General features: G+C 51.8%; 11 protein-coding genes across 11 annotated transcripts; 6 read left to right on the forward strand and 5 right to left on the reverse strand.

Moving 5' to 3' along the window:
- Positions 1–116: 116 nt before the first annotated feature.
- On the reverse strand, positions 117–5,623 carry PENARI_c005G12273 (putative gelsolin repeat protein; the record flags this gene model as incomplete). Its single annotated transcript, XM_022630080.1, has 3 exons — positions 117–369; positions 420–5,427; positions 5,479–5,623. 3 exons carry the CDS (start codon positions 5,621–5,623, stop codon positions 117–119), a joined length of 5,406 nt encoding a protein of 1,801 aa, XP_022490117.1.
- Positions 5,624–6,207: 584 nt separating this feature from the next.
- Positions 6,208–6,928, reverse strand: PENARI_c005G05703 (uncharacterized protein; the record flags this gene model as incomplete). The annotated part of the gene is made up of 6 exons (XM_022629762.1): positions 6,208–6,339; positions 6,385–6,465; positions 6,513–6,658; positions 6,706–6,722; positions 6,769–6,879; positions 6,924–6,928. The coding sequence occupies 6 exons, from the start codon at positions 6,926–6,928 to the stop codon at positions 6,208–6,210; spliced, it is 492 nt and encodes a 163-aa protein (XP_022490511.1).
- Positions 6,929–7,755: 827 nt separating this feature from the next.
- PENARI_c005G04469 (uncharacterized protein) lies at positions 7,756–9,454 on the forward strand (the record flags this gene model as incomplete). The annotated part of the gene is made up of 5 exons (XM_022629715.1): positions 7,756–7,761; positions 7,834–8,000; positions 8,052–8,310; positions 8,570–8,805; positions 9,091–9,454. 5 exons carry the CDS (start codon positions 7,756–7,758, stop codon positions 9,452–9,454), a joined length of 1,032 nt encoding a protein of 343 aa, XP_022490431.1.
- Positions 9,455–9,854: 400 nt separating this feature from the next.
- drs1 (putative ATP-dependent RNA helicase DRS1) lies at positions 9,855–12,311 on the forward strand (the record flags this gene model as incomplete). The annotated part of the gene is made up of 2 exons (XM_022629618.1): positions 9,855–11,585; positions 11,637–12,311. The coding sequence occupies 2 exons, from the start codon at positions 9,855–9,857 to the stop codon at positions 12,309–12,311; spliced, it is 2,406 nt and encodes an 801-aa protein (XP_022490165.1).
- A 446-nt stretch (positions 12,312–12,757) lies between these two features.
- On the forward strand, positions 12,758–15,168 carry PENARI_c005G06237 (putative C6 transcription factor; the record flags this gene model as incomplete). Its single annotated transcript, XM_022629792.1, has 5 exons — positions 12,758–12,843; positions 12,910–13,294; positions 13,345–13,426; positions 13,487–14,273; positions 14,325–15,168. The coding sequence occupies 5 exons, from the start codon at positions 12,758–12,760 to the stop codon at positions 15,166–15,168; spliced, it is 2,184 nt and encodes a 727-aa protein (XP_022490394.1).
- A 214-nt stretch (positions 15,169–15,382) lies between these two features.
- PENARI_c005G00681 (uncharacterized protein) lies at positions 15,383–17,106 on the reverse strand (the record flags this gene model as incomplete). The annotated part of the gene is made up of 4 exons (XM_022629552.1): positions 15,383–16,039; positions 16,094–16,512; positions 16,568–16,990; positions 17,037–17,106. 4 exons carry the CDS (start codon positions 17,104–17,106, stop codon positions 15,383–15,385), a joined length of 1,569 nt encoding a protein of 522 aa, XP_022490443.1.
- A 744-nt stretch (positions 17,107–17,850) lies between these two features.
- Positions 17,851–18,678, forward strand: PENARI_c005G10408 (putative TIM barrel metal-dependent hydrolase; the record flags this gene model as incomplete). The annotated part of the gene is made up of 1 exon (XM_022630001.1): positions 17,851–18,678. One exon carries the CDS (start codon positions 17,851–17,853, stop codon positions 18,676–18,678), a length of 828 nt encoding a protein of 275 aa, XP_022490582.1.
- A 359-nt stretch (positions 18,679–19,037) lies between these two features.
- On the reverse strand, positions 19,038–19,453 carry PENARI_c005G09198 (uncharacterized protein; the record flags this gene model as incomplete). Its single annotated transcript, XM_022629942.1, has 3 exons — positions 19,038–19,094; positions 19,161–19,225; positions 19,282–19,453. The coding sequence occupies 3 exons, from the start codon at positions 19,451–19,453 to the stop codon at positions 19,038–19,040; spliced, it is 294 nt and encodes a 97-aa protein (XP_022490206.1).
- Positions 19,454–21,674: 2,221 nt separating this feature from the next.
- glr1 (glutathione-disulfide reductase GLR1) lies at positions 21,675–23,213 on the forward strand (the record flags this gene model as incomplete). Its single annotated transcript, XM_022629730.1, has 3 exons — positions 21,675–21,826; positions 21,888–22,723; positions 22,780–23,213. The coding sequence occupies 3 exons, from the start codon at positions 21,675–21,677 to the stop codon at positions 23,211–23,213; spliced, it is 1,422 nt and encodes a 473-aa protein (XP_022490291.1).
- A 408-nt stretch (positions 23,214–23,621) lies between these two features.
- On the forward strand, positions 23,622–24,893 carry PENARI_c005G12141 (cobalamin-independent methionine synthase II family protein; the record flags this gene model as incomplete). Its single annotated transcript, XM_022630073.1, has 2 exons — positions 23,622–23,877; positions 23,926–24,893. 2 exons carry the CDS (start codon positions 23,622–23,624, stop codon positions 24,891–24,893), a joined length of 1,224 nt encoding a protein of 407 aa, XP_022490465.1.
- Positions 24,894–25,395: 502 nt separating this feature from the next.
- pbs2 (mitogen-activated protein kinase kinase PBS2) lies at positions 25,396–27,307 on the reverse strand (the record flags this gene model as incomplete). Its single annotated transcript, XM_022629600.1, has 2 exons — positions 25,396–25,794; positions 25,847–27,307. The coding sequence occupies 2 exons, from the start codon at positions 27,305–27,307 to the stop codon at positions 25,396–25,398; spliced, it is 1,860 nt and encodes a 619-aa protein (XP_022490360.1).
- Between the last annotated feature and the right edge of the window lie 423 nt (positions 27,308–27,730).

A 27,730-nucleotide genomic window follows, 5' to 3' on the forward strand; every position in this document is an offset into this window, starting at 1 on the left:
CCGAGATGCCTAATTACACCTCAAATGCGTAACCCTATATCTACATCCCAGATGCTCTATGAAGACAGGACTCCCCCGGGGAAATGCCGGAATATGCACAGAAAATAAAATTTACCTCACTCCTCCCCTGGAGCTCGCATGGCTTCAATGACCACATCCAGAGGGAACACAAAAGGTGCGTTGACAGTGCGTGGGTTCCATTTGCGAAATGCGCTTTGACAGCGGTCGGCGACACCACCCAGCGCAACAAAACTCTTGGGGATAAAAGGTCGATCCTGGAGAGAGGTGGCCAGGATGCCATACTCGTGTGCAAAGACCACCGCGGACGCGAAGTCAGCCGACTTTTGTGAGGCTTGCTCGCCGATGATCCTATGAAGGGATTAGTACAAGGTTGTGCGCGTGGCAGGGAATATACTTACACGTAGATCTCAAAGAACGTGTCCAGAACATAGATATCCTTATCAGTGAGATCGCGGTAACAGAAAGGCTCGATTTCCTGGACGCAGTCGTTGGGCTTCACCACGGGCGAGCCCGATCCGGGGCGGCGTAGATTCCAGAAACGAGTCGGTTGCCCTAATTCGTGGTCGACACGCAGAAGTCGTGTGCGGAACTGGGAATACTTCGGCTTGAGCTGCCAATAATCCTGGCACATGTACGGAGCAGCCTCTCTGGGACCAGCGAAGACATCGAAGAATTCTTCCGGTTCTTCGCCCTCGGCGACTTCTTCAAACTCCCCAGTCAGACCCAGGTCCATCCCAATGAGACGAGCGGCACCCGTCTCCTCAGGTCCACTGCCCTTGCCCTTCCATAGGTAGAGCTTGCCAAAGGGAGCTGAAACGACATATGGGAAGCCAGAGCAGAGATTGCGCAGCGAGTAATCGATCTCATCAAAGGTCATCTGTCCCAAATGTTTCCGGCCACAAAGCATGTAGAGGGCCGATGAGTTGTGGCGAGAGCTGGATCCTCGACGGGTGATCATGATGCCACCGAGCGCTTGAATGAAGCGAACGGGCTCTTTGCCCTGTCGGATGACCTGCACCTTGGAGCTATTTTCACGGGCTACTTTGCGAGCGAACATCTGTTCATTGTCCACAGAAGCATCAGGGACATCGTCTCCACACCAGAGATAAACTTCCGAGCTGCTGCTTCCCTGTGCTTCAAAGGAATGCACGCAGAGATACATGCTGCCTTGGTAGAGAATGTACTCTTGATGAGAGGGAAGTTCCTGGCGTCTGCCATCGCCCGTGAGTTCCCATATCTGCAGCCTGAGAGTTCTGATCTTAAAATCCTCTGGTTTCTTCATCAACATCAGCTGCGGGTCGATGTCCATGCGATCTCGAGGGTTGGGGAATGACTTGAAAAATCCCGCAATGACCTCTCGTGCCTCGCTAGCTTGTGCAACCAGTGACGGTGCTGACATCTTACGGGATAGTCGGCGCGGATCAATTGGCTTGTGAAGCATATAATCGTCTTGCTTTGGGGGCACAGGAGGGGAGGGCTGGCTTGTGGCACGTGTCACAGAGTCCCGTGCGACGGCTACAGTGACACCGGGGATGTTCTTCAGCGGAGGAGTCGGGGGCGTATCCATGCGATTCTCTTTGTAGCTTGTTCGGAGAGGGGATGGAGACGACGAAGCAAACCGATTTTGCTGGCCCCATAGTGACTTTGGCGTTGAAGGCAATGGGGACGTGGGCGGACTGGATTTCGGCGGGACGGGCGGTTTGTCTGTCGCACTCATGCCTCCGGGACTGTCAAGAGCACGGGATGCAGTCTCAAGACTAGGAGAGGAACCAGGGGAGGGGAATATATCAAAATCCGTTGTCAAAGGACGTGTTTGAGGTCGTTGCTCGGGCCGTCCCTTCAGGCTACTCTGCAATGGAATATTCACTGGGGATTGAGTAGTGACCGGGCTGACCGAAGGGGCGTCTTCGGCGTTAGGTTGTAGATCAGAATCAGGTTGCGAGATGTGATCCGATACATCGTCCGCAGACTCAACAGGAATCGAGGGCGCGCCTTTGTTCTCGAGAGTATCCGTATCCGGCAATGAAATGTTCACAGGAGGTTGGGTGGTGATCGGGCTGCCTGAACGGGGGAATTTGGTGTCAGAAAGGGAAGCCAATTCAGGTTGAGAGAGGCGATTTGACATGTCGTCTGAAGACGCAGTAGGGACTGGAGGAGTGGGTTCGCTTTCGAGGAGTTCCTGCAAGGGACTATTCACAGGGAGTTGGGTGGAGACCGGGCTGCCTGAACGAGGGAATTCGGTGTCAGGAATCAGATCTGAATCAGGTTGCAAGAGGCGATCCGACGTGTCGTCCGAAGACTCGACAGGGATTGAAGGAGCCTGTGATGGGATGGCTTCAAAGTATGAAATAGCACCAACCTCAAAATCATCCCGAGGGAATGGGGTCGAAGCAGTAGTTGCCTTGGGAAGTCGTCTCTTCGGGCCTCTGGCACGTCCTTTTGTAACATGGGTTAAAGGCACAGAGGGCGAGGCAGAATCTATTTCAGTAGAGACCGGAGTCGGGAGATCCTTCTTCGGTCCTTCAGTGGCCACGGGCGGGCCGCGAGACAGCAGTCCAGCCAGCGCGGGATTGATTCGGCCTGCTAGTTTGCCCTTTCCAGCCAGACTTGGGTTCACAGTAGCTTGCCCAATGGGGACCTGTGGCAAGTTACGGACTGGAAAGATAGACTCGGTGGGAGCATCCTGTGCATTGGTGATGCTTGGCTCAATTTGGTCCACCACCGCACGGTCTTGTTCTTGGCTCGGCGAAGGTTCTGGCGTAGGAGTGTCCTGGAAGGAGTCCGTTGCCGGAGTCACTGTTTCCATCTCCTTCTCTTCGGCGGATTTATCGGCAGGGAACAGCGACAATGGCTGGATTTCCCGGGATACAGGCGACGCGCCAGTTTGTTTCAAGGGCCATGCGGAGTCGTCATTTGCAGGAGATGGCGGCCAGGGCTGTCGTTCCTGAGACGTTCTCGACGAACTGATGTCTTTCGACGGCGAAGTAGGGAACGGCGAAAATGATTGTCGATCCTGCGATGTTCGTGAGGAGTCGATGCTTTGCGAGGGAGAGATTGGTTCATCGACAGAAACTCGCTTGATACTCTTTGATCTTGTCATGCTTTGTCGCACAGCAATAGCTTCCGGAACGGCATCGGCGGGCTTTGGCGGCGCATCTTTCTCTCCAACAGTGTTTCGTCTAATAGAGCCTCCACCGGCCTTCATTTCGTCTTTGCGTTTCACAAGGCTGTCCTTGAACTCATCGACACGCTGGGTCTTCTTTGGTCCTCCGGTGACATTGAGAGCAGCTTTCCCGCGTAGGATATTGCCCTTCAGCTCGTCCGGGGCAACATAATTGCGGGTTTCGGTCTTCTTGAGCCGTCCAAATACGTTTTTGAACTCTGGTTCTTTTTCGGGTCCGCTGTCTTTGACAACCTCTCGTTTCCGAAGATTTGCTCTGAAATCGACCACTGGAGACTGTGGTTGCTTCGGCTTGGGCGAAATGGGCTCCCGAGAGGACGTAGATATGGAGAAGTTCGGTTTGGGGCTCAAAGAGGAGGGAGGTAGCCTGCGAGTCGGAGCCGATTCGGGCTCTGGGGCGACTTCAGGTTCTGCAAGCTCTGCGGATGCCTCAGCTGCTGGTTCTTGTGATTCGCCTTTTTGTTCAGCGAGAGAGACAGACTTGAGTTCCTCTGTCGTCTCCTTGACAGGCGTGGACGGGGTTTCCTCAGCAGGCGAGGGACGTTCTGGAGCTGCTTCTCTCGATGTGACGGGTTCAGGGCTACCAACAGAAGGAGACTGAGGAATCGTCTGGTTTGCCATGCTGGTATCAGAAGTCTTGAGAACTGATGGAGATCCTGGAATCTCCTCCGCTTTGGTCTCAGGGACTTCGGGGGCGGAGGGAGTTTCTGGAATCGTCTCCTTCACTTTGCTGGCAACGGGAGTACCCAGAACAGATGGGGTCTCAGGAACAGTTTCCTTCGCTTTGTTTCCCGGGCTTTCAGGCAGCGACGGACCGGACACACTGGGTCTCTTGAACTGAAGTCCCGGCGGGGGTGTTCGCATCAAACCGATGGGAGTGACTTCCTTGAAATTGCTCACCCGTCCCATGTCGACACTGCCCCGAGACTGTCGGTCCCTGGCCCAGGAGGGCTGCGAGGGTGGTCGGGTAGAGCGCGGCGACTCAGGCCGGTTGAGAGCACTCTCCAGCCAGGTAGCCTTGCTGGGGCTCCAGCGTCTTGGGTCCATAGTGCGTGATACAAACGGAGCGTCGTTGCCGTCTGCGGTCACTGAGCTGGCAGACCTGGAGTGAAGGGGTCGACTTGGTCTGCTCGGGCTTCCCTCGGCGCGCACGCTGTCTCTATCTGAGAGTGCAGGTGGGGGGCCAGAAGGCGTTGTTGGTCTCTCGGTTCTTTCTGTGGGTGCTTCGCTGTGGCTGGAGCCTGGTCGTCGGGGAAGAGTGGGAGTTTCGCGGCCAACTCCCCGAGTAGAAGGAGGGGCCATTTCACTCAAACTTGGACCTGCTACGCTACTGCGATTTGAGATGATCGAGTTGGACCGACTCAGTCCTTGCGGAATCTGAGCACTCCACCTTTTCGACACACTGTCTGACCGTCTCATCATTGCACTTTGAACGAACCCCCCGAGCCCCTTTGTGGGCGATGTTGACCGCGTTCGCTCTGGAGACATTCGCCGCTGGGTTGGAGATTCCGGCATAGGATCCTCGAGATAAGAATCAGCCTGCGGTGGCTCGAGCTTCTGAGCCTCTGACAGATGCACTGGCGACCCCAGCCCAGAGACTGACGACACAGAGAAACGATGGCTCGTGTTGCTATCCCGAGACCCGGTTCTTGGAATGGATGGCGATCTCTCTGCCTCTGGCTTCTCAACTTCGACACTCGGTTCATGGTCCATACTCGGTGTCGGCAGCTGAGGGGCGCTTGACTCTGTGACACTATCCGGCCGTTCTTCTGTTTTACGATATGCCGAGCCAACGCCTCGTTCCGGGCTGTGGGGAGACGAGACTGTTGGGCGCGCAAATCCAAAGGAGCGGGACAGCCTGTTTTCATCTGATGCCGTGGACAAGTTTCTCAAGTGGCTTGCACGCGTCGGAGAGCGGGTTGGGGAGGCTGTGGGAGACCCAAACTCTCGCGACAAAGGGCGTTGCTGCCATGACAAGGTCCCTGCTCGGCTACGAGACAACGGAGGGCGGGTTCGAGGCGAATCCATGGGATCCTGATCTGATCCACGCCTCTCGGTGGACGCGGTGTTCTCCGACTTGTCCTCCAGATCCCGTGTGTCTTGTCGCGAAGTCGGCTCGAGGTGTTCCGGCGGGTTGATCGAGCCAGGGCTGATGGAGGAAGCGCTCAGTCGCGCGACATGGAGGGTTGGTGAATCATCTGTGAGGGCGAGGGATCGTGCTCGTTCTGCATCCCATTAGCACACTGCCACCGGTACCACGGGGGACAGGGGTGTACCAGCTCTCCGGGCCTGCCTTTCTTTCCGGCCCTGTAGAATCTCTTCCTCCAGTTTCTTGGTGCGCTCTTCATCTTCCTTGTCGCGCCGCTCGCCTAGTTCCCGAATGCGCTCCAGGAAATCATTGACATCCGAGCCTTCAGTCATGGTGTGCGTAGTGGTGGAGGGGAAGAGAGGGAGGCTGAGTTCTCCGCCCTGTTGAAATTAAATCGGGAATCAATCGGGCTCGATCGGCGCACATCAGTTGAGTTTCGAGATTTTCACTTGCTACAGTATGAAGAGAAACTAGGTGCCTCGTTGTTATCCACAATTCTAGCTATTCCATGCATAGGTGCATCCCCTAGAGCGCGTTTTAGGTGTTTGTTTACGTGTGGATCGCCCCGCAGTGATGTCTTCTCCCGGCTTCTACGTTGATTTTTCTGTTCTTTTTGTGTTCTTTTCTGTTCATGTTTCTGCTCTTTTATATTGCTAGTTCTCTGTTGTTTCATTGCTGTCTCCTATTTCCTGGGTTCAGGGGTGCAGAGGCGGAATGATATATCATGTTGTGCCTTGCATTCTCGGAATACAAGTTCAGTGATCTGACACGTATACTTCAGCCTATCGGATGTAAATGTTGTAGAGTTGGACTGCAAGCACGGAGAGAATTAGATCCAGAGAGGCCAAATGTAAATCGAACTGGTCCACCGGCTTGAACATAACGATGACACCAGAGTCAGTAGAGGAATAGCCAGTTAGTAAAGGAATAGCCGGTCTTTGGCATCTTGTACCACCCATTCTAAACCTTCATTCAAGTTTGTGCCGGTCATTGCACTGCAGGGTAGGATAGTCCACTTGTGAGTTTTGATGGAATCCAAATCCAGTCGCTGTGGAAGTCAGTCGGGTCCCTTTGGGAGGCAAAGAAAGCCTACCTCGCGAACCTCCTGCTCGTCCATGCAATGTTCCACGTCTGTCTTGTTCAGAAAGACCAGCAAACTGGCTCCCGTGAGTCGCTGTCGTCCAGTCAGTGAATGTCCGACGACTGCGGGGACTTCCGAACCTCTTCAAGCAGCAGACCCGCGAGCTCATGTCGACAATCGTTCACGCGAAGACGATCAGTGGCATCCACCACCCAGACGAGCGTGTCGGTCTTTTCAAAGTAGTTTTTCCAATAGGATCGGAGAGTTTTTTGTCCTCCGACATCCCCTAGTGGCGTCAGTCCCCGACTGCGGTCTCCTGCAGTGCGGACTCACAAATGTTGAGTTTGTATCTGCGACATATTAGAAATCGTCCCTGCAATATTGACGGGAACTTACCCCATAAAGTCAATAGTTTTGATGATGAAGCCTAGGGTTGGGCTGACCGTAGTGACATCCTCGTTCATTATCCGTTTGACGATGGTCGTCTTGCCCGCGTTGTCAAGACCCCTACAAATATTAGCTCGATCTCAATGGTTGGTCAGGGGCCATACAGCATTAATATTCGCATCTCCTTGTCTTTTAAGCGTGCCTTGCGAAGTATTGATAACATGGCGGAGATGTGTGAAGGAGAAAATATGGTGGGCCGCAGATACCTACGTCTATGTACTCGGGTTCACAGGATTTTGATTTTGATTTTTTTTAGCCCCCCTGAATTGTTATCTCATGTTTTCTAGCACTAGAAACATGAGTTTGAGCACAATATCAGGTAGTTCCTTCAAGCTAAACTTGTAATAACTAGGCGTGGGTACTATAGCGAGAGAGGATATCATGTGATTAAAAAGATAGTTAAACAGATACCTAAGAAACCGGTAAAGACAGTTAAGAGATCGCTAATGAATGGTTAAGAGGAGATGCGAGGAGCCATAATGCACAAAGTGGCGATGGTTGAAGAAAAAAGAACATCAGAAACGGCGTACTTCGCGCCGGCGAGGTCGTCTACTTCGCCAACTTCCACTTCAAATTACCCCTCGCTCACCTCGCCTCGTCGTTAACCGTCTCCTTCTACAGCCCTTCGGTCTTCCTTTCATCTCGACCTTCATCCCGTGTTCTCTCCTACTTCAGGGCTGATATCCTGGCATGTTCAGGTACTGCAACCCTATGATCCCAGCGCACCCCGATTGCAACGCTAACATCGAACGATAGAAAACGACAAGGCCTGTACCATAACTGCAAAAGGCAATAAATCAATGTGAGTGAACAGAAGGCCATCGTTGACGATCATCCTTGAGAACAAGACCAATATACTGACGAGCTGATTAGTTCTGCCTGCAATCATCCCTCATTTGCAAAGCAAACAGATCAAGCAAATTGGTTTTATCCAAAATGTGGGTACTTTTAGACTGCCGGGTATTGTGATACTCATAATATAGATCGCATAGATCTAGTCATGGCGAACCACAGGATTCCACGGACAACGATGATCTTCAGCCCTTGGGCGAAGACACTGCCGCCCAGTCCGAGTCCTCTGACAACACCGACTCCATGGCGAATTCGGCGACTGCCGAGGAACCCGTCCCAAATCCAGGAGTCGAGAATTTGATGGAAATGGACCAAGCAGCCAGGGACAAGTTTATCTAAAATATGAGAGATTTTTCGTGGGACGAGTTTGACAAGATCAGGAAGATTCTCCCGAAGAGGTCTATTCTCCGACCGGCGAATTGGGCTAGGGGTGACGAGAACCATGCGTGTCCCGAGAAGCTTCCCGAAGCAAGAGACAGTCCTGGAGTCGACCAGATCTCAGGCGTCTACCAAACACTTGCGGAGCCTCGGAATGACAAGAATGCGGACTCCCCTGAGCCCTGGCCTGCATCCGAGAACCCGAGCGACCCCTCGAGGTCCATTGCCACAAGATTGACAGCATTACCTAGTATTCAGCTGGTCGGAGGTTAAAATAGATACGCCGGAGTATCGTGCTGGTGCAATTCTCAGCGCCAGCCTCAATTGCAGCATACGAAAGCTCTCCTCGTCTGTTCCCTATTATTGAGAATGGCAAGCTCACACCCACATCACGCCATAATGAAATGGTCTATGACTCTTCACTTTTCCCCTTTGATGATTGGGAACCTCAGATTTCGCCCACGAAGGACTCCTGAGTTAACGGAGATTCCCTCGTGGTGATCCCTAACAAGGATGCCAGGGAACAGTTTCGGCACTGGTGGCACCAGCTTCCGCTGGGCTTTCACAAAGTAGGCATCTGTCACACTGCCTTCTTCGACGGAACCGCGATGCCCATGGAGAGTCATCCATGATTGTACCGAACTTGAAGCACCTTCCAGCCCCGAGTGATCTGACGAATGAAGCCACACGTCTTCACTGGCACAAGACTGTTGCTGGGTTCATTTACAAACCGGGACCTGACTATCAGAAACAAAAGTGTGAGGAAGCCGAAATGCGTTGCGATGCACCATATCAAGCTTGGCGGGACCGGCCTCCTGATTCAAAAGCCATTCCACCCCACGTCTAGCTGCGCCGTGCAGAGGACCTCGATATTGGAGGGGTTGTCGAAATCATGAACTGGTATACACGGAAGACATCTTTGTGTGGCGACATTGAGCCTTGGACTTTTGAGGGTTATGACGACCTTCACGAATTCTGCCGAAAGAGTAGGTTTCCTTTTTTGATCGCTGCTCGGAGATCATGAGGATTTGACCCGTGCAGGATTGATGCGACTGTCGGGTATGCGTATGTCAGGTTCTATCGACCCACCAATGATGCAGACACATGTGTGGGCGAGTTGCTCGTCTTCGTAGAGGAAGATTACAAGAAGGATCACATTGGCCGAGCCCTGGTTGGCATGACCCTCTCCTGCCTTGACTTCAGCTACAAAAGGAGCGAGTACTATGAGTTTGTGCAAAGTGAGACCGACGACGTCGAATATGGCCCAGGCTATGGGCGCAACCTTACCATACTCGTTTGTGCTCCCCCAGCGGAGGATCAGGAGTCCTGGATTAAGGAGTGGTTGGCGAGGAGCGGAACAAGGGTGCGCCCAACCTTGGAAGCAAACGAGGGGCGCAAGTCATAGCGAAAAAAAAGTAGAATAAAGGAGCATTGTAGTCTCTGACTATGTAGTAACCAATGTCTAAGCTAGATATTTATACGCCTCTAGAGGTTTAGAAGTAATTTTAGCCATTGGGCCATTGTGTACATGTAAATATAGCTAAGTTAAGTTAATTTAGTTAACGTTAACTACAGTAGGCTAACTTAGTTCGATGTTGGCCTTATTCCCCCGGTGTCGGTATTCTGCTTACATCAGCAACTGCCCGTCACCGCCCGGGGAACTTTTTTTTGCATGTTGATCGATTTTCTCAGCGGGACTTGCTTGCAGTGTTTTCAAGGATTTCTTTTTTTTCTTTGGGGTTTTTGATCTTGTTGCGAATTCTCCTGCTAGCTGAGCTTCCCTGGTTTAAGCCACAGTCTCCAAGATGGCTCCGTCAAGGAGTTCCAAAGACGACGATTTCGTCTTCACGCTCTCCGATAACGAAGACGCACCTCGATTCGACGATGAAGAGGACAACGAAATGCTGGGCGATGCCCCAACCGACAACAAGAAGCGCAAGCGCGAGATCGAGGCTCCTAAGCCCAAGAACAAGAAACAAAAGCAACAAGAAAAGCAGCAGTTGAAGAACGCCAAGAAGAACAAGAAAAACGCCGCCCCCGAGCCCGAGTCCGAGGAGGAGGACAATGATGCTGCAGAGGATGCGACAGAAGATGACGGAGTCCTAAACCCAGAGTTCGAGTTCGATGTCGGCGGCGTAGCCAATCAGGGTGTCACCGAAGGCTTCGATGGTTGGGGTGCTGCTGATGAACAGAAGAAGTCCGGTGACAAGAAGGCAGTGGACATCGACGATATCATTGAGCGGAGGCAAGCCAAGAAGGAGGCTGCCTCTAAAAAGCAAAAGAAGAAGACACAGGACGAGGAGGAGACCGCTAGCGCATCTGAGGACGATGCCGCATCAGAAGCTGGCATGCCGGTGGAGTTTGACGACGACGAGCTCATGGCCGCTGACGGATTCGGTATGGGTGTGGACGGCGAGGAGGAAAGTGAGGCAGAAGGCCCTGAAGCTGGCTCTGGGCCGGAAGACAACGACGAGGAGAAGTCCGAGGACGAGGACGCAGATGAAGATGACGACGATGCTGCATCTGACAATGACTCTGTCGCCACACCTGTCGGTCACCCAGATGATATCGGCTCCGACGGAGGCTCTGACGCAGAGAGCGAAGTGGACGCCGAGGAAGCCGAGAAGCGCAAAGCATTCTTTGCCCCCGAAGAAAAGACCGACCTCAAGGCCTCCATGGCCAAGATGACCTTCCAAGAATTCAACCTCTCTCGCCCTATCCTTCGAGGTCTGGCCTCCGTTGGATTTACCGATCCGACGCCCATCCAACGCAAGGCTATCCCCGTTGCTCTGCTGGGCAAGGATATTGTTGGTAGTGCCGTGACTGGTTCAGGAAAGACCGCTGCTTTCGTTGTTCCCATCCTGGAGCGTCTTCTCTTCCGTCCTAGGAAGGTTCCTACAAGCCGTGTTGTGATCCTGATGCCCACTCGTGAGTTGGCGGTTCAGTGTTACAATGTTGCTGTCAAATTGGCCACCTTCACAGACGTCACATTTTGTCAATTGATCGGTGGTTTCAGTCTTCGCGAGCAGGAGAATGTGCTCAAGAAGCGCCCCGATGTTATCATTGCCACTCCCGGTCGTTTCATTGACCACATGCGCAACTCGCCGAGTTTCACAGTTGACACTCTGGAGATTCTGGTTCTTGACGAAGCCGATCGTATGCTTGAAGACGGTTTCGCCGACGAGTTAAATGAGATTCTCACCACAATTCCCAAGTCGCGTCAAACGATGCTGTTCTCTGCCACCATGACAGACTCTGTCGACAAGCTTATCCGTGTTGGCATGAATCGCCCCATGCGGTTGATGGTGGACGCCAAGAAGAACACTGTATCAACCCTGGTTCAAGAGTTTGTGCGCCTTCGTCCCGGTCGAGAGGAAAAGCGTCTCGGATATCTGTTGCATCTGTGTAAAGAAGTTTACACAAAGCGTGTTATCATCTTCTTCCGGCAGAAGAAGGAAGCGCACCGTGTCCGTATCATTTTCGGACTACTAGGTTTGAAAGCTGGAGAGCTTCACGGTAGTCTGAGCCAAGAGCAGGTACGTTCGAACCATTTCCTAATCTATGTAACACGCTAACCTCTGATATAGCGTATCAAATCCGTGGAAAACTTCAGAGATGGCAAGGTTGCCTTCCTTCTCGCTACCGATGTCGCTTCTCGTGGTCTGGATATCAAGGGTGTCGAGACCGTTATCAACTACGAGGCCCCTCAGAGTCATGAGATCTACCTTCACCGTGTTGGTCGTACTGCCCGTGCCGGTCGCTCTGGTCGTGCCTGCACCATTGCCGCCGAGCCGGACCGCAAGGTGGTCAAGCTCGCCGTGAGAGCCGGCAAGGCCCAAGGCGCCAAGATCGCCAGTCGTGTGATTGAGCAAGCTGTTGCTGATAGCTGGGCGCAAAAGGCGGAAGATCTGGCTGATGAAGTACAAGAGGTCTTGCAAGAGGAGAAGACCGAGAAGCAGTTTGCTCAGGCCGAGATGCAAGTCAACAAGAGCGAGAATCTGATGAAGCATGGACACGAGATCATGTCGCGACCAAAGCGCACATGGTTCGAGACCGAGAAGGACAAGAAGGTTGCCCGCAAGCTTGGTGCTGTCGAATTGAACGGTCCTAATGTCAAGAAGAGCAACGTGAAGCTGAGCAACAAGGACAAGAAACGTCTGGATGATGCCAACGAGCGACACGAGGGGAAGATCGGATGGAAGAAGGGCAAGAGTGACCGTGATGCACCCAAGACGGGGAAAAACAAGAAAGGCAAGAAATAGGGCTGTAATAGTATAAGTTAGTTTGCAAATATGAAGATATAGCGCGCAGTAGTCTCGTCCCTATACAGTGGAGCGCCAAGACCCACCGCCCTCATCCAATAAGTTCCTCACTTTCGCTCTCTGGTGGAGCAATTCTCGGCTTCATTGGCTCTCATTCTCCCCAACAGTCGCAGTTTTCTACTCCAAAGTCTCCAAAAGCCACAAAAGACTCAAACAGACGTCAACACTATCTCACGTTTCGCAATTCCCCGCGATCACTGCCCCACGAAGATTTGGGGCCAAATTTTTTTCGCCTGATTTTGCCATTTTTCCCGATGGAGGTCTCCCTCTTTGTCACAATTAAAGGTTTCCATCTGGAATGGCCGAGCCTCCCAAGACAACTCTCCCCAGGAAGAGCGCCTTCTCGTGTGAGGCCTGTCGTAAACGAAAGGTATGCTTCTCGGACAATGACCGAGATTGCCGAGCTGACTGGTCAGGTGAAATGTAACGGAGCTAGTCCGTCCTGTTCGCGATGCGCCGCACGAGGCGAGGCGTGCGTGTATAGTTTGTGGGTGGTCTATTTAATCTGTGCCATTGCCGCATGCTGATGCTCTTTTAGAGCCCCAACTCTTTCCTATACGAAACAGCTTGAATCCAGAGTCGCACAACTAGAGGATGCACTGTCTAAGCTCCGCGGGGAGGGCGAAGCGGAATTGCGAAAGGCAAGCTCGCCTTCATCGGTGGCCGAGTCTAGTTCGAGCGGTCCTAAGATCAAGGCCGACCCCGATACTCAGGACCTCGCACGGGAATTCGATGGCCTGAATGTGGAAAATGACGGTCGCATCTCGTTCCACGGCCCGACCAGTCTATTCCAACTGCCGAGTGGTGCGGTGAACGAAACAGCGTCGACTTCTCATTACGCACAGGAGTTGGAAGCCCGCAAGGAGCGCCTGGTTAACAGTGCGTGGCGGGAGAGGGCGTTCGAGCAGATGGCTGTTATGCCGGTACTGTTTCTGGTGGATTGTTAAGACACACTTGCTGATATCTCCCGCAGCAACCTTATCAATATCTTCTCGACTCCCACTGGTGCTGGATTCAGCCACTGTGGAATTTCGTCTATCGTCCTGCGTTCACACGTCTGTCCGACCCTCCCTCTTTCAGACTGTGACAATACTAACATATGCATCTGGAAACAGGTGATATGAAAATCAATGGCCCATACTACTCGGATATTCTGTTGAACGCTATTCTTTCCCACTCGGTGCGATGGTGCAAAGCGGAGCCTCAAATTGGCCCGCTTCTCGACTCCTACGATGGGGGAGCCCAATTCTCCCATCGTGCATTGACGGGCGTGTTTGATTCACTCAAAAGTGGATATGCAGGCATCCCGACAATTCAGACATTGCTACTCCTCAGCGCTCAAGAATGTGGCCGTGGAAATCGGACACAAGCCTGGTTATACAGTGGAATGGCCTTCCGGCTGCTGGACGACCTGGGTATCTCTATTGATAGCCGGAAATACTCGGGGTCCGCCCAGTTGAGTGATGAGGACATCGAAATACGAAACCGACTTTTCTGGGGTTGTTATTTTTGGGACAAAGTGGTATCCCTATACTTTGGCCGTGCCCCAACGATGCAGCATTTGCGCGTCAGCCCGCCACGGATGATTCTTGATGACACAGCTGAGATCGAAACATGGACTCCTCATGGCGTCACGTTCCCAGATGGCGCCCATTATCCACCCACGCAGGCGCATTCAACTTCATGTTTCATGAAGATGTGTGGTTTGGCAGAGGTCTTGAATCAGATCTTGATTCACATCTACGACCCGAATCGCCCAAGCACAGCCTCCGAGTTCTATGACTGCGTTCAAGAGCAGAGCAGAAGTCTGGCCGATTGGTGGGAAGATCTACCAGAATACTTGAAACTGTCGGCGATGAATCTACCTCCATACTCTCCACCAAGTCATATTGTGATTCTCAAGTGTGTGCCCAGCCTATTCCTTTGACTGAGTAGTGCTAACTGTCTTTCTAGCTGTTTCTACCATACCATTAACATTCTCCTCCACCGTCCAATCCTCTGCTCTCGGGACCTGCTCAAAATCCGACAAGAAACGCACGACTCGAGTCATCTAGTACAATGCATGGCATCAGCAACGACTATCCTCTCTCTCTTCGATCTTTATCGTCGAACATTCGGCGACAGCCATGTCGTCCTCTCTCTTGCATACAGCATCTATACCGCAGCATCCATTTTCTTGCTCGAGATCCAAGCTCTGAAGTACGCTGCACCGGGAACGCTCGATAAACTCAAATTCTGCATCTTCGCTTTGGAGAGAGTCAAAGCTGCCAATCCTGTCATCGTAACTGCACTCAATCTCATCTCCTTGGAGCTCCAAAAACTCCAAATCAACATCCACAGTGCACTGCCTGCTGGCCAACCCGAACCAGGCCAGGATCACCACTATCAACATCAACCTCCGTCTTACACTCACCCCCACCGGCCTCAGCACAGCCAGTCGCCGTCACTAAATAGCAATCCCTCCCGCCATGTTTCTCCAGGGCAGCACCAACCCCAACCCCAACCCCAGTCTTCGATGAGCACACATACCCAAACGACGGGATCTGAACACTCTCTGATGCAAGGTTACAATAATTTCCAACATCCAGGGGCAACGTTCGATATGCGCGGGGGTGAAATGCCCCAAATGCCACCCACGCACCTGCTGGGCGGAATGCCAAATGCCGTTATGACAATTGATGATCCCGGATCGTACGAGATCACACCCGAGGTTTTCGAGGCGTTTTCATACGCCCAGCCCATCACCACGAATATGACCCCTGGATTTGGGCAGGGATGGGGAGGACCTCCTCAATAACTTTCTCAAGTCCCTATTAGGCGCTTGGTTTGATGTTTATGATTCCCAAATATGTACATGTCTAGCGTTATGGTAAATCATGCACAAAAGAGTTCAATCAGATATATAAAAGTAAAAATATCGCTCCGAAACGTGAGTAAATGTGGGCTAAATAATGAAGGGGTATCAAATAAATTATACAGATGCCGAAGAATGATTAGAGCCAGAGCAGCAATCAAAAGGCCGAATCGCGCGACTTGGGGATGTTGTCTTTTGATGCAACAGTCTCCGTAGCTGTGGAACTCGACGAAGCAACAACGCACTCTCGTGGCCTGGCCCGCCAGCGTAGATACCAAGGCCCCTCGAACAAGTCACCCATGCGCTCAATTGGAACGCCTTTGGTCTCCGGCATCCAGATACCAAGAATGATAATACCAAGAAAGCAAATAAGTGCCCAAAAGAGATAGGCTCCCCACACATCAAGCGACACAAACATGTCGCCGGTCACGCGAACGACGGCAAACTGGAAGAACCAGTGCAGTGCCATACTTATGGCATAGCTGACATTGCGGATGCGTGTGGGGAAAATCTCTGTACCATAGAGGTAAGGTATTGTGCAAAGACCAATTGACCAGCCCACGGCGTAGACGAAAACCGAGGCGACCGCTGCGTTCGAGGCGTTCTGGTTGCGTGCTGATTCGGGGCGGAGGCCCATGTATATGCCCGTGTAGACATGTGCAGCTAGTTGAAGGCTCAGTCCAGCGAGTGCGCAGCGTCTTCGGCCGATGAGGTCGATGAGCCCCCATGAGAAGGCCACGGTGAAAACCAGTTTAGTGATCCCGTATGCACCGGAGGAGATGAGGGATTGAGCACTGCCGGTGAGCCCGGCATACTGGTATTTTGTCAGCGCCAGGAATCTGGATGTTGAAACAAATCAGTGGCTAACCTTGAATATGCTGGTGACATAATACGTGATGCCGTTCCCACCGGTCCACTGGGCGATGGTCTGCATAGTCATAAGCAGCCAGAACCGTTGCCGATAATTGGGGTTCCTTTGTGTCTCCTTGAAGATGGCCCAATGAGAGACAGATGCCAGGTCCGAGGCCTGCTCGCGCACCTGTGCATCAATAGTCTCAAACTCCTCAACGATACTTGGATCATAGGTATCCTTCCCACGCAGGCGCGCCAGAGCCTCCAATCCGGCCTGATGAAGCTGTTTCGAAGCGAGGTATCGAGGGCTTTCGGGACAAATGTAGGACAGACCGAATGCGACACCGACAGGGATGAGAGCAATAGCCTGAACAAGGCGGTATTGAGTTCGAGTGACTGACATGTGAGTACTGGCTCCGTAGTTGATGAAGAACCCTGAACCAGAGACCAATTAGAATCGGTATGTAAATACAACATGGTCCAAACTCACCTATGGCCAGAGAGGCCAGGAGCAGGATCATGTAGAGCCCAACCGCCCGGCCCCGTGTCTTGGTGGGCGCAATTTCACTCAGATATAACGGGGAAGTCACTGTAAGGCCACCGGCGCCCAACCCGCCCCATATGCGGCTAAATAAGAGGAGCCCATATATACCCGACGAGAAGATCTGTACCAATGTGCCGGAAGCCCACACAATGCATGCTAAGCGCCACGCCACCAGACGTCCTAGTCTGTCATTCAGATAGAGGACCACCAGAGCCCCGAGCGCAGCGCCCAGCACGTTGAAGGATGTGATATTCGCGATCCGGTTGGCTAGACCGGCGGCGTCCCCGGCCCAGTCGGATGGGACGAGATTGAAATCGGCCCTAAAGGAAGGCAGAGTGACGCTGCCGCTATAGCCACCCTCATCATAGCCTGGAAAGGTGAGCCCGAGTCCATGCGGCCACCCAACTGGACTTACCCTTGGGAATCCCGCCAGACGCAATGACCACAATGACTAGCGTATAAAAGGGATTGAAGTCCCATCGCATAGTGGAGGAGAATCCGGGGTCGGCAAAAGGTGGAAGAGGGAAAAATGGGTGCTCGGCATCCCGGCCAAACAGAGCGAGCTTCGGTCAACGTCCGAGCTTTGATATTTCCACGGGCTTTGAGCACTTTCACGTCACTACTTCACACGACATTATACAGTACATTTACTTGGATTTGTACATTCACTTTACCCTCTCTAGTAAATAGATACTATACATGGGCACCCTCTACTATGTCGTACCTACTCATATCCACTTGGTTCCGCTTGCCCGCCAATCTATATTAATTTAGAGCCCCCGGACGACTTCCGAGCCTTTTACCCTTGTCACAAGCGCAAGCTGATCAGTGGGGAAAAAGCCCTTGGGTTGCTGTGACACAGCCGAGGTGTCCAGTTGCATTGGAAAAAAACTCTGCTTGCATTGTACAGGCTTCGGACGTTGACCGGTGAAGCTGGCATGATATCTTTGAGGTGCCTTAGGGCGACTCCTTGCTGGACAGGCACTTCCGTAAGTATAACCCCTGGGCTTCTTCTTGCTCTTGTATTTCTTTGACCCCTAAAGGGCCCTTGTGCATTAGTTTTGGATCTAGGCAAGATGCTGACAGCTGCTCAGCCAACGAATATATTTCCAGGCCCTGCATCAAGATCGCTTGCTCTCTCCACCCGTATAGAGCAACGGCGATGGAATCATGCCGCGACCAGTATATCTCCAAAACAAAGGCTCCCTCCTAGGTCCTGGGACAGCCATATGCATGTCGTGGAACCAGACCGGTTTCCTGTTTCTCCAACCGCAGTATACAAGCCAAATCCGCATTCGCTGGCCGAAGCTTTGGCCTTTGAATCCGCTCTAGGCATCGAAAATGTGGTTTTTGTGCAGCCTTCGGTTTACGGAACGGACAACTCATGTCTATTAGATGCCCTACAGAAAACAGGCCCATCTCGCGGCCGAGGCGTGGTGGTTGTCGATCCTTCCACCGTCCAACGTGATACGGTGGAACTGTGGCATTCCCTGGGGGTACGCGGACTGAGAATCAACCTCAAGTCCGTAGGAAAAGTGATGGATAAGATTGAGCTGGAAGAGACATTGCTCCAACATGCCGAGATTGCCCGGCCACATAACTGGATCATCGAAGTTTATCTCCCCCTCAAGATGGTCTCAATGATCGAATCGATTCTGCCCCGGCTAGGTGTGCGGATCTGCATCGATCATTTTGGCAGCCCGGAGCTTTTGTCATGGGGTCAAGATACTTTGTCATTCAACCCCTACGCCCTTGAGGGATTTTCGTCATTGATCTCGCTCTTACGTGGTGGGAAGACATATGTCAAGGTATCAGCTCCTTATCGGCTCAGTCAAGATCATGAAATGCGCGATCTTCAGAGTATGGCGCGAGAGTTTTTGTCTGTTGCACCGGACCGGGTCGTCTATGCCACAGATTGGCCACACACTCGTTTTTCTGGTGTTGATATCAACCCATTCACCCAGTGTTGCTTGAACCTTTGTGAAACCACGCCAGGGTTAGCGGATCGGCTATTTCGCAGGAATACTGAGGAGATGCTTGGGGTAATATCCGATTGAGAGCACTGTGCCGACGGTGACCGCACGCGGCATGTTCAGCATTCAAACAGGCGTTGGTGTATTCTCTAGCATTGCTTTATATTTACTTTCATGCATCACGACTACGCTGTCAATATCTTTGCAGCCTGTTACGAATCCTTTCAATATAATCCCTTTGATGGCCTTTGGTGTATACAGTCTTTCATTCAAATCCAAGAAGCGAAACTAAGAAGCGAAATCTAAGAAGCAAAGTATGATGTACATTCTCCGATGTCTATTCAGCAGCAAATACTGACACCTAAATGCTGGGGGCGAGCAAGGTCTCATCCCACCGTCCCAAAATCCAACTATCCAACGGGTTCCTCCGTGGTCTCAGTCCTCTAAACATCCTCTGCATCCATAAAGATGGCATGCGAGGTGCAAATCTTCTTCGGGCCCTGAATAAAGTAAAAGAAAGCAGGTTAGTAAAAACGATGCACGGCTCAAATTGAACAACGACTTACAATAGTGTAGCAGCAGGCTGGACGAGACTGATCTTCACACAACTGGGGCAGCTTCAGGTTATCGCCTGGGAGATACAAGGTCATTAGCAGATGCATACCGTCAGATCATCCAAATACTTACAGTCCATTGCCTCGTTAGCCTTGGAGTTTCCTCGTGCCGGTGCCATATCACGGCAGCAGTAGGGCTCTTGAACCATGCCAGTGTGATCCTCTGCAAAGTTGCAGTGCATATTGATATTTTTGGCTGAAGCCAGAGACAGGACGGCAGCGAAGAAGAGAGCGGAAACACGCATTGTGGCGATGGTGTAATAGCTGATTGAAAATTGGCCTAGAGTTGAAGAAACTGTAACGCGTTTGGAAAATCAACTCGCGTATACCCAAGGGGGATCGTTGCAAGGGAAGATCTTGGCTGGTAATCAGATGACAGGGCTACAGGAGATTTGGAGCAACTAGATACCTTGCTCCATTGGCTGGCAAGGCTGGATCCTGTTTTCATGCCAGGTATGCTAGCTGATCATACTTGATCTGATTGGGGACTGGAAGTGTGGATGGTATCCCCTTGCATTCTTCATCCTTTGTGAATGTAGAGGATTTAGGCTGTTGCTATTTACCCTACATAGGGCCCCCTCGGATGGAAAACAGTAACTGTAGGTAACTAGGGGCAAAAACAGTCATGTAGATCGTTGCTGTTGAAGCATCGTGGCTACTACTCATATTGTGGTCTTAGACGACTTGGGATCTATCAAGGGATGACGGAGGTTAGACAGAAGAGGCTTTGTTTATAATTCTTATAGAAACCTATCGAGATAATATGGATTAAACAATATGACATGAGCGGGAGAGTGCTTATGCACGATGTTTACAGGGATGCATATTGTGGCTTCTGCAGGTTCACCTTATAACGTCTCAGAAGTTATTAGACAAGCCTACCAGATCCCCCCGCAGCTGATCGTTCCCTCTCGTAAATATGAGTTTTATACAAATATTTACAATATTCTCACTCTTTACTCTGTCGACGTTGAGTTGATGTTTTTGTTGAGGCCCCAACGCGCTTACCTCATCCGATACTGCCCACGTGTAAACACACACCGCCTCCCCCCACACTCCCTTCCCCTCTCGCTCCCTTTCTCTGTACACTCTACACTGTATACAACCTACTCGAAAATGAAGCACTCCCAGGCCGAAATGGAACGCTCTGTATACATCCCTTTGTGTTTTTGCCTGATTTCCTTTGCCGTCATCGCCTACTCCCACTAGAGCGTTGTTCTACCCCAGACGCAGATGAAGATCCCACCGGGCTCTGAAACCTGTTGTCTAGGATACCTTCAACTCTCTTCCTAACATACGGTCCATTTCACCAATACATGCGAACCAACCCCACTTCGGTCCCTGTCCTACCCCATCGAAGATATCCTCCCGTCGCAAATACGACCCGGAACAGCAGCGTAGGAGAGTGTGCAAATGCCATTTCCTCTTGGGTTTCGCGACCGATCAGATATACCTGCACTCTCCCAGACACTCGGGTGGCATCTGCGCTGGCTGCCATTTGGCCCCTTTGTTCTCTATGTCTATCTCATTATGTGAGAGACTGGAGTTAAGACACGAAGTTACAAAACTCGACATACACTGCTCGCAGTGAGAGTGTACCCAGGCATAATGGTGTTTCACTGGAGTCATATATGACCCTTGATTCCTTTGCTGCTCCTATACTTTGCCCTACATGGTTCATGTTTCCTGTTACCGATATATCCCAAGTCATTCAAATCTACAGAACAGGACATTCCCTTTGTTTGATCTTTGTTTCAACTTTATAAGCTCATGTTGCTTCGACACTCGATTTATTCCAGTCATCTGGATGTTGAGCTGCGAGTTGATTGTTTCCTATGCTTCCAACTGTGCCGTGCTGGTCACTTGTCATTCTTTCCTGGATTTCCTACTTTTCAACATAATAATACAGTCCCGGTTCGCTCATATGTTACCTGCAGTACTTGGCCTCATAATTGCTGAGCAAAGTAGGTGAACCTAGGTAGAATCGGGTGTTGGGTGCTTTAAAGCTGAACTCAATACAAATTAGTGGTAGATGGCCCGTAAGAAATGCCGAGTCACAGGCTAATAACTTAACGGGTTGCAAAATACCTTACACCGAAGATCTAACGCTGGACGGCTAACACCGATATGTACAAGTACTCGATCTAGATTTATCACGTGATATGCGCTGAGAAATCGACATCGTCACTTTATCGGATTTGTCTCTCCCCCGCTTATTTTGTACATAACAACCCTCTTCCCTCCATGCTCTCCCGCTCCCTTCGATCTCGGATCAACTTTCGAGTCGTCTCTTCATCTCTGAAGTTCTCTGGGAACTTTCCTTCTTTGACTGTGAACCGAACTCTGGCGTCCATCAACTCTCCCCGTATTCCCTCCGCGGACTCAATTCCCCCCCAGTCTCGCTTGTCTACCATCTCTCGACACTTTTCTTCATCTTCCACCCGAGACAGTCAGCAATCATCCACCATGGCCCCCGTGGAAACACAGCAGTATGATTACATTGTCCTTGGCGGTGGTAGCGGTGGCAGTGGAAGCGCTCGCCGTGCAGCCGGTTGGTATGGTAAAAAGACCTTGATTGTGGAAAGTGGACGGTCAGGAGGTACCTGTGTCAACGTTGGGTGAGTTCTACAGACAAGATACTATTTTCATGCGGTGAATTGACATCATTTCTCTGTCTAGTTGTGTGCCTAAGAAAATGACCTGGAACTTCGCAACCATTAACGAGATGCTGCATGTTGGCAAGAGCTATGGCTATGACATTCCTGATAACATCGCTATGGACTACACCCACTTCAAGAACACCCGTGACGCCGTTATTAAGCGGCTCAATGGCGCATACGAGCGCAACTGGAACCGGGAAGGAATTGATCTCGTGCAGGGTCGTGCAGGCTTCGTTGAGCCTCAAACCATTGAGGTCAAGCTAGCCGACGGCTCCGGTTCTGCCCGCTACACTGCGCCGCACATCCTCTTGGCCACCGGCGGCCGGCCCAACATCCCCTCCGTGCCCGGTGCCGAGCACGGTATCACTAGCGACGGATTCTTTGAGATGGAGGATCTTCCCCCGAAGGTTGCAGTCGTGGGTGCTGGCTACATTGCTGTCGAGCTTGCTGGCGTCATGAACGCTGTCAATGTCGAGACCCACATGTTCATTCGCGGGGAAACCTTCCTCCGCAAGTTTGACCCTATGATCCAGAAGACCATGACCGATCGGTATGAGGCTTCCGGTGTCAAGCTTCACCGTAACCACTCCGGATTCAAGGAAGTGCAACTCATCCGTGACGGCAAAGGCAAGGATAAATTGCTCAAGCTCATTGGCCATGACGGCTCTGAGCTTGAGGTGAACGAGCTGCTCTGGGCCGTGGGTCGTGCCCCCGAGGTCGAGGACCTGAACCTCAATATCCCCGGAGTCAAGCTGAATGCCGGCGGTCACGTTGTGGTTGACGAGTACCAGAACACCTCGGTCGAAGGTGTCTATGCTCTTGGTGACGTGACAGGTCAAGCCGAGCTGACCCCAGGTACGTGATACAAAATTGTTTTGTAGTCCTCAAGTCCACATGCTAATCCTATACAGTCGCCATCGCCGCCGGTCGTCAACTCGGCAGCCGTCTGTTCGGTCCCCCGGAGCTCAAGTCATCCAAGCTTTCATACGAGAACATCCCTACGGTCGTCTTCTCCCACCCCGAAGTCGGCTGTGTTGGTCTCACGGAGCCCGAGGCCCGCGAGCGCTACGGTGATGACAAGATCAAGATCTACCACACCAAGTTCACGGCCATGTTCTACGACGTCATGCCCGCCGAGGAGAAGGCTAAGAATCCGACTGAGATGAAGATAATCTGCGCCGGTCCCCAGGAGAAGGTTGTCGGTCTCCACATCTTGGGCCTCGGTGTCGGTGAGATGCTTCAGGGCTTCGGTGTCGCTGTCAAGATGGGCGCCACAAAGCAGGACTTTGATAGCTGTGTTGCTATCCACCCTACTAGCGCCGAGGAGCTGGTGACGATGCGGTGATTTTATTGAGATAGAGAGTATATGCAAATAATCTAGACGATTTTATAGTAAGAGCTAAGTAGAGAACGAATGCATCAGGGTAGTGCATAACCTTATATCATGTGGGGCTCATACTTCAATGTGATAGTTGTATATGTACGGAGCACGGAGTATATAGGTATACCTAAGACTGAATAAATCATATCTAGGTACCCTGTGGAGCTTAAAGTTACTCCATTGCAGCTCCAGAGCCTCATCTGCATAGTCAGCATCTTCACCTGTTCATCTCCATCTTCTCCAACTGCACCACATCTGCACCACATCTCCACATGGAGAAACCCCACATAGTTTGGGGTATTGAATTGTCCCTCTGGAACCTGTTCAATTGTTCAATCGACAATTATCAATTGCAGATTACCATATAATAAAATGGCGAACCTTCACAGTGCTCCCCCCTTCCGCGCCGAGCATATGGGCTCACTGTTGCGTCCTGATAACCTGCTCGAGGTGCGCGAGAAAATCGCCACTACGGGTATCTCCGGGGAGGCCGCCGGTTTGCCCGCCGTTGAGCAGGAAGCTATTCGCGATGTCGTCAAGATGCAACAAGACCTTGGCTTCAAGGCTGTGACTTCTGGAGAGTTCAACCGTACGCGGTTCTGGGGATTGATGTGGGACGAGTTTGAGGGTAGGTTACCTTCTGTTTGATTGTCAATGGCTCCGCTAACTCTCGCAGGGACAATTCGTCTGCAAGACGCTGAAGCCTCGATGTTCAGACTTTACCACCCCGATGTAGTGAGCCTGATCGAGCAAGACCGCAAAGTGATGCCAGGCGACTCCGTCATCGCCGGCAAAAAGCTCTCCCACAGCGCCACTTCGTCTCAATCGAACCTGCACGAGCTCAAGCTGGTGCAAAAGTCCCTGCCTGAAAGCGAATGGGCGAACATCAAGCTGACGATGATCACGCCTGCCTGGTTCCACATGCGCTACAAACAAGGCCGGGCCTACACGCCCGAAGCATATGCCAACGATGCCGAATACTTCGCCGACGTGGCGAAGGTGTACCAGGCCGAGTTGGCGTCTTTGTACAAGGCGGGTCTGCGCAACGTGCAGTTCGATGACCCCGGCATGGCGTACTTCTGCTCCAATGCGTTCCGTCAGGGATGGGAAGAGGACAAGGACAATACCGGCTCTGTGGAGGACCTGCTCGATGCTTACATCAAACTGTACAATGATTCCCTTGCTGGCCTGCCAGCGGATATGCACACTGGCATCCATCTTTGCCGTGGAAACTTCATTGGCGGCCGGCACTTCTCCGAGGGATCGTATGATATCATCGCGAAGAAATTGTTCGAGAACTTGAACGTCAACACATTCTATCTCGAGTACGACACTGAGCGGGCTGGTGGATTTGAGCCGCTGAAATTTTTGCCGAAGAACAAGAACGTGGTCATCGGTGCTATCAGTACTAAGCTGCGGGATCTTGAGGACAAGGAGGTTATGAAGGAACGCATCTTCAAGGCGGCAGACTTTGTGGCTTCTGGCTCTAGAGAGACACGCGAGGAGGCACTAAAGAGAGTCTGTATTAGTCCACAGTGTGGCTTCAGTACTCACGAGAGCGGATATCCTCTCCTCGTTGAGCACCAGAAGAACAAGCTGAGCCTTGTTAGGCAGATCGCCGATGAGATCTGGGGCGAAGCGTGAGTTAATAAAGAAGGTCGTTTCATTTTCAACAGCGATGGGACTGGGTGTGACGCGGTGGACCTTACGAATTCAACATGACTTTTGGCGATATGTATATGAGAAGCCTACGATTCTAATGAAATACTTCCATGCATGATTTCAGAACACGTAGTCCGGGCGCATTGTCGAAGATCACAGTTCAAATGCTTGTATTCAGAGATATCGTGGAACATGTAAGAGTTAAATATGTTTGTCCCTTGCGCCCATAGTACAGGGACGCAGGTGTCGAAACCGAGTTCACTTCAAAAATCTTTGTTCTCAGATGCAGAATGAGCAACAAGGAGAAAATTACACGTACATGGCCGGTTGCGATAGTGCAGTCGCGCCCCTGCAGATGCCAGTGACCAGACTCGTCGGTAGAAGAGGCATTCAAGTCGTTGGAGACGGCGCCTGCGCCGTAAAGTGTGCCCCTCGGAGAAAGTAGGAGGGAAATGCAAGATTGGAAATCGGACCATGGCCAAGTTTAGTCCGTCTGAGGGATAATGTTGGGGTCATTCTCGGAGCCCGTGCCGACCTTGTCCAGCGCAACGGCATGAAGTGCTGGCTTCTCGGTGACACGGAGCAAGCCGTCTTCCCGGAGCTTGATTTGTTTGTTCACCCACTCAGCAGCTTCCTTGTCCTCTGTCATAGCAGATGAACCGTTTTCACTGGAGCCGGAGTCATCATGTACGTCGGAGGGGGCGTGTTCATCAGCCGACTCGGTGGGTGGCTGCATCAAAGGTGCTAGCCAGGGGTGGCGAAGCAGCATGTTGTAGGACGGTCGGCTGTTGGGGTTCTTGTCGAGACAGGCCCGGACGAATGCGTGGGCTTCCTCGGAGTAACCCTCGGCAGGCAAAGTTGGGGGATCACCATGGACGATAGCCTGGGTGGCAGATTAGAAAGATGAGCAGCAAGATTGCAGGCAGAATACTCACGTGTAATTGGCTGAAGATGTTATTGAATGTCTCTGGTGGGTATGGATATCGGCCCATGGCGCATTCGATGATGGACAATCCCAAACTCCAAATGTCGCTCTGCACACTGTATGTACCAGCACTGGGCGCTCCGGATTGCTGCATGCCGCCTCCTGCAATTCGTTCGGGGGCCATGTAGCTCTGACATCCGATGTTGGTTTTCGCAATGCTAGAGACTAAGTTTCCGCTGACACCGAAATCGCAGATCTTGATCTGGCCCTTGCTGTTGACCAAGATGTTGGTCGGTTTCACGTCGCGGTGTATGATGTTATGGTCATCCTTCAACGACTTCAATCCCATGATGGTAGACAGGGCGACCTTGCGCAAGATGTTCTCGGGAACACCACCCTCGTAGAGCTTGTCGATCGAACCACCATCCATGAATTCGACACACATGTAGACCGCACCTTCTTGGAAGAAGGCCCCGTAGAAATCAATGATAAAGGGAGAGATACAACGGTGTAGAATGTCCAACTCCATGATGATTTGTGCAAACTTCGCTTCGTCCAGTTCCAAACGAATCTCCTTCATCGCCATGATCACACCGGAATATTGAGTAGATCCAGCTTCCGAATTAGTGTCGTCCTGATCCTGCGGTCGACTGACAATGCCACTCAAACCGAGCCCCGGTTTTCGTAGATGTGGCCGACTGTGTCGGACCTTGTATACTGTCCCATAATTGCCCTTGCCTAGCTCTTCCAAGCGATCGACCTCGTCCAGAGAGATCTTGAAGCTGTGACCCGATGAGAATTCAACACCACCCCCATGTAAGACAGCCTTATTCTTGAAATTCAGAGTTCCTGCTTTCGTGTCGATAAACTCGGCGTACTTGGTGAAGGCAGATTCCTCGGTTTGCTCGTTGGACTTTTGTTCGGTCCCCGCGGCCGGAGTTGGCGGGCCAGTGACATCCGACAATTTGAGACCGGGCTTCATGCGCTTTGCCGCCAGTCCGCCTGGTCGGGGAGACGCGGAACCAGGGGAAGACGCTGGCACCGATGGCGAAGAGGTCCAGTTCTGAGGATTGGGCCGTGAGTTCGGAGGAAGACGACCGGCCAGGGCGCCGCCTGTGCCCGTTTGGGCCTTAGGGATTGTCCCCGTCGACGCAGCATGCGGCAATGGAGCACCCTGCCGGGACAATGAAAACGCTTTCATTTTTGCCATGATATCCTGGTTCAATCCACCGGTCGCTTTCCCGCTCATCGATGGCTGGGGATGTGGCGAGGAGCCAGCTCCCCGCCGTGCAGCGTTGATCTGACCCAAGTGTGTTGAGGAGGCTGATAAACCTGGTGCTGTCGGTTCGCAAGGGATGGGATTTGAGGTCTCGGAGGAGGCGGAGGCCTGGGAGGGAGAAGACTGAGGCGAGGTATGGGAAATGCCGTCAGGCGCGACAGACCCCTCGGCGAAATCCCGTGCATCAGCCATGTTGGAGGCCGACACCGTGTGGAGAGACTAAGCAGAGTAGAGGAGAGGAAGTGAGAGTGATAAGTGAAAGAGAGAGAGAGAGAGGTGGAAACGTCGGAATGCAAAAAGGAGGGGCATGAAGTCACTCCGCGATAACGTGGGGAACTTCTCTTTGCCGACTTCACTCTGTATTTGTCCAGTAGAAGTTAGATGTCTGCTTGACTTGGGATTTTCTCTTCTTTCTTCCTTTCTTTCTTTTCTACTGAACATTTGTTTATTCTTTACACACCATCGGCCTGTCACACCAGCCAATCACGGTACACTGTCCAAAGCAGGTTTTACCTATGAACTCATTCCACATACTTGTTCTTATATTGATGCCTAGCTTAATATTTGAGATCTCCGAATCTCTTATTCAGCTCCAATAGACTACTTAGGCCATGC

This window comes from Penicillium arizonense (genome assembly GCF_001773325.1).
Source record: "Penicillium arizonense strain CBS 141311 chromosome Unknown PENARI_contig005, whole genome shotgun sequence".
Classification (NCBI taxonomy): Eukaryota; Fungi; Ascomycota; class Eurotiomycetes; order Eurotiales; family Aspergillaceae; genus Penicillium; species Penicillium arizonense.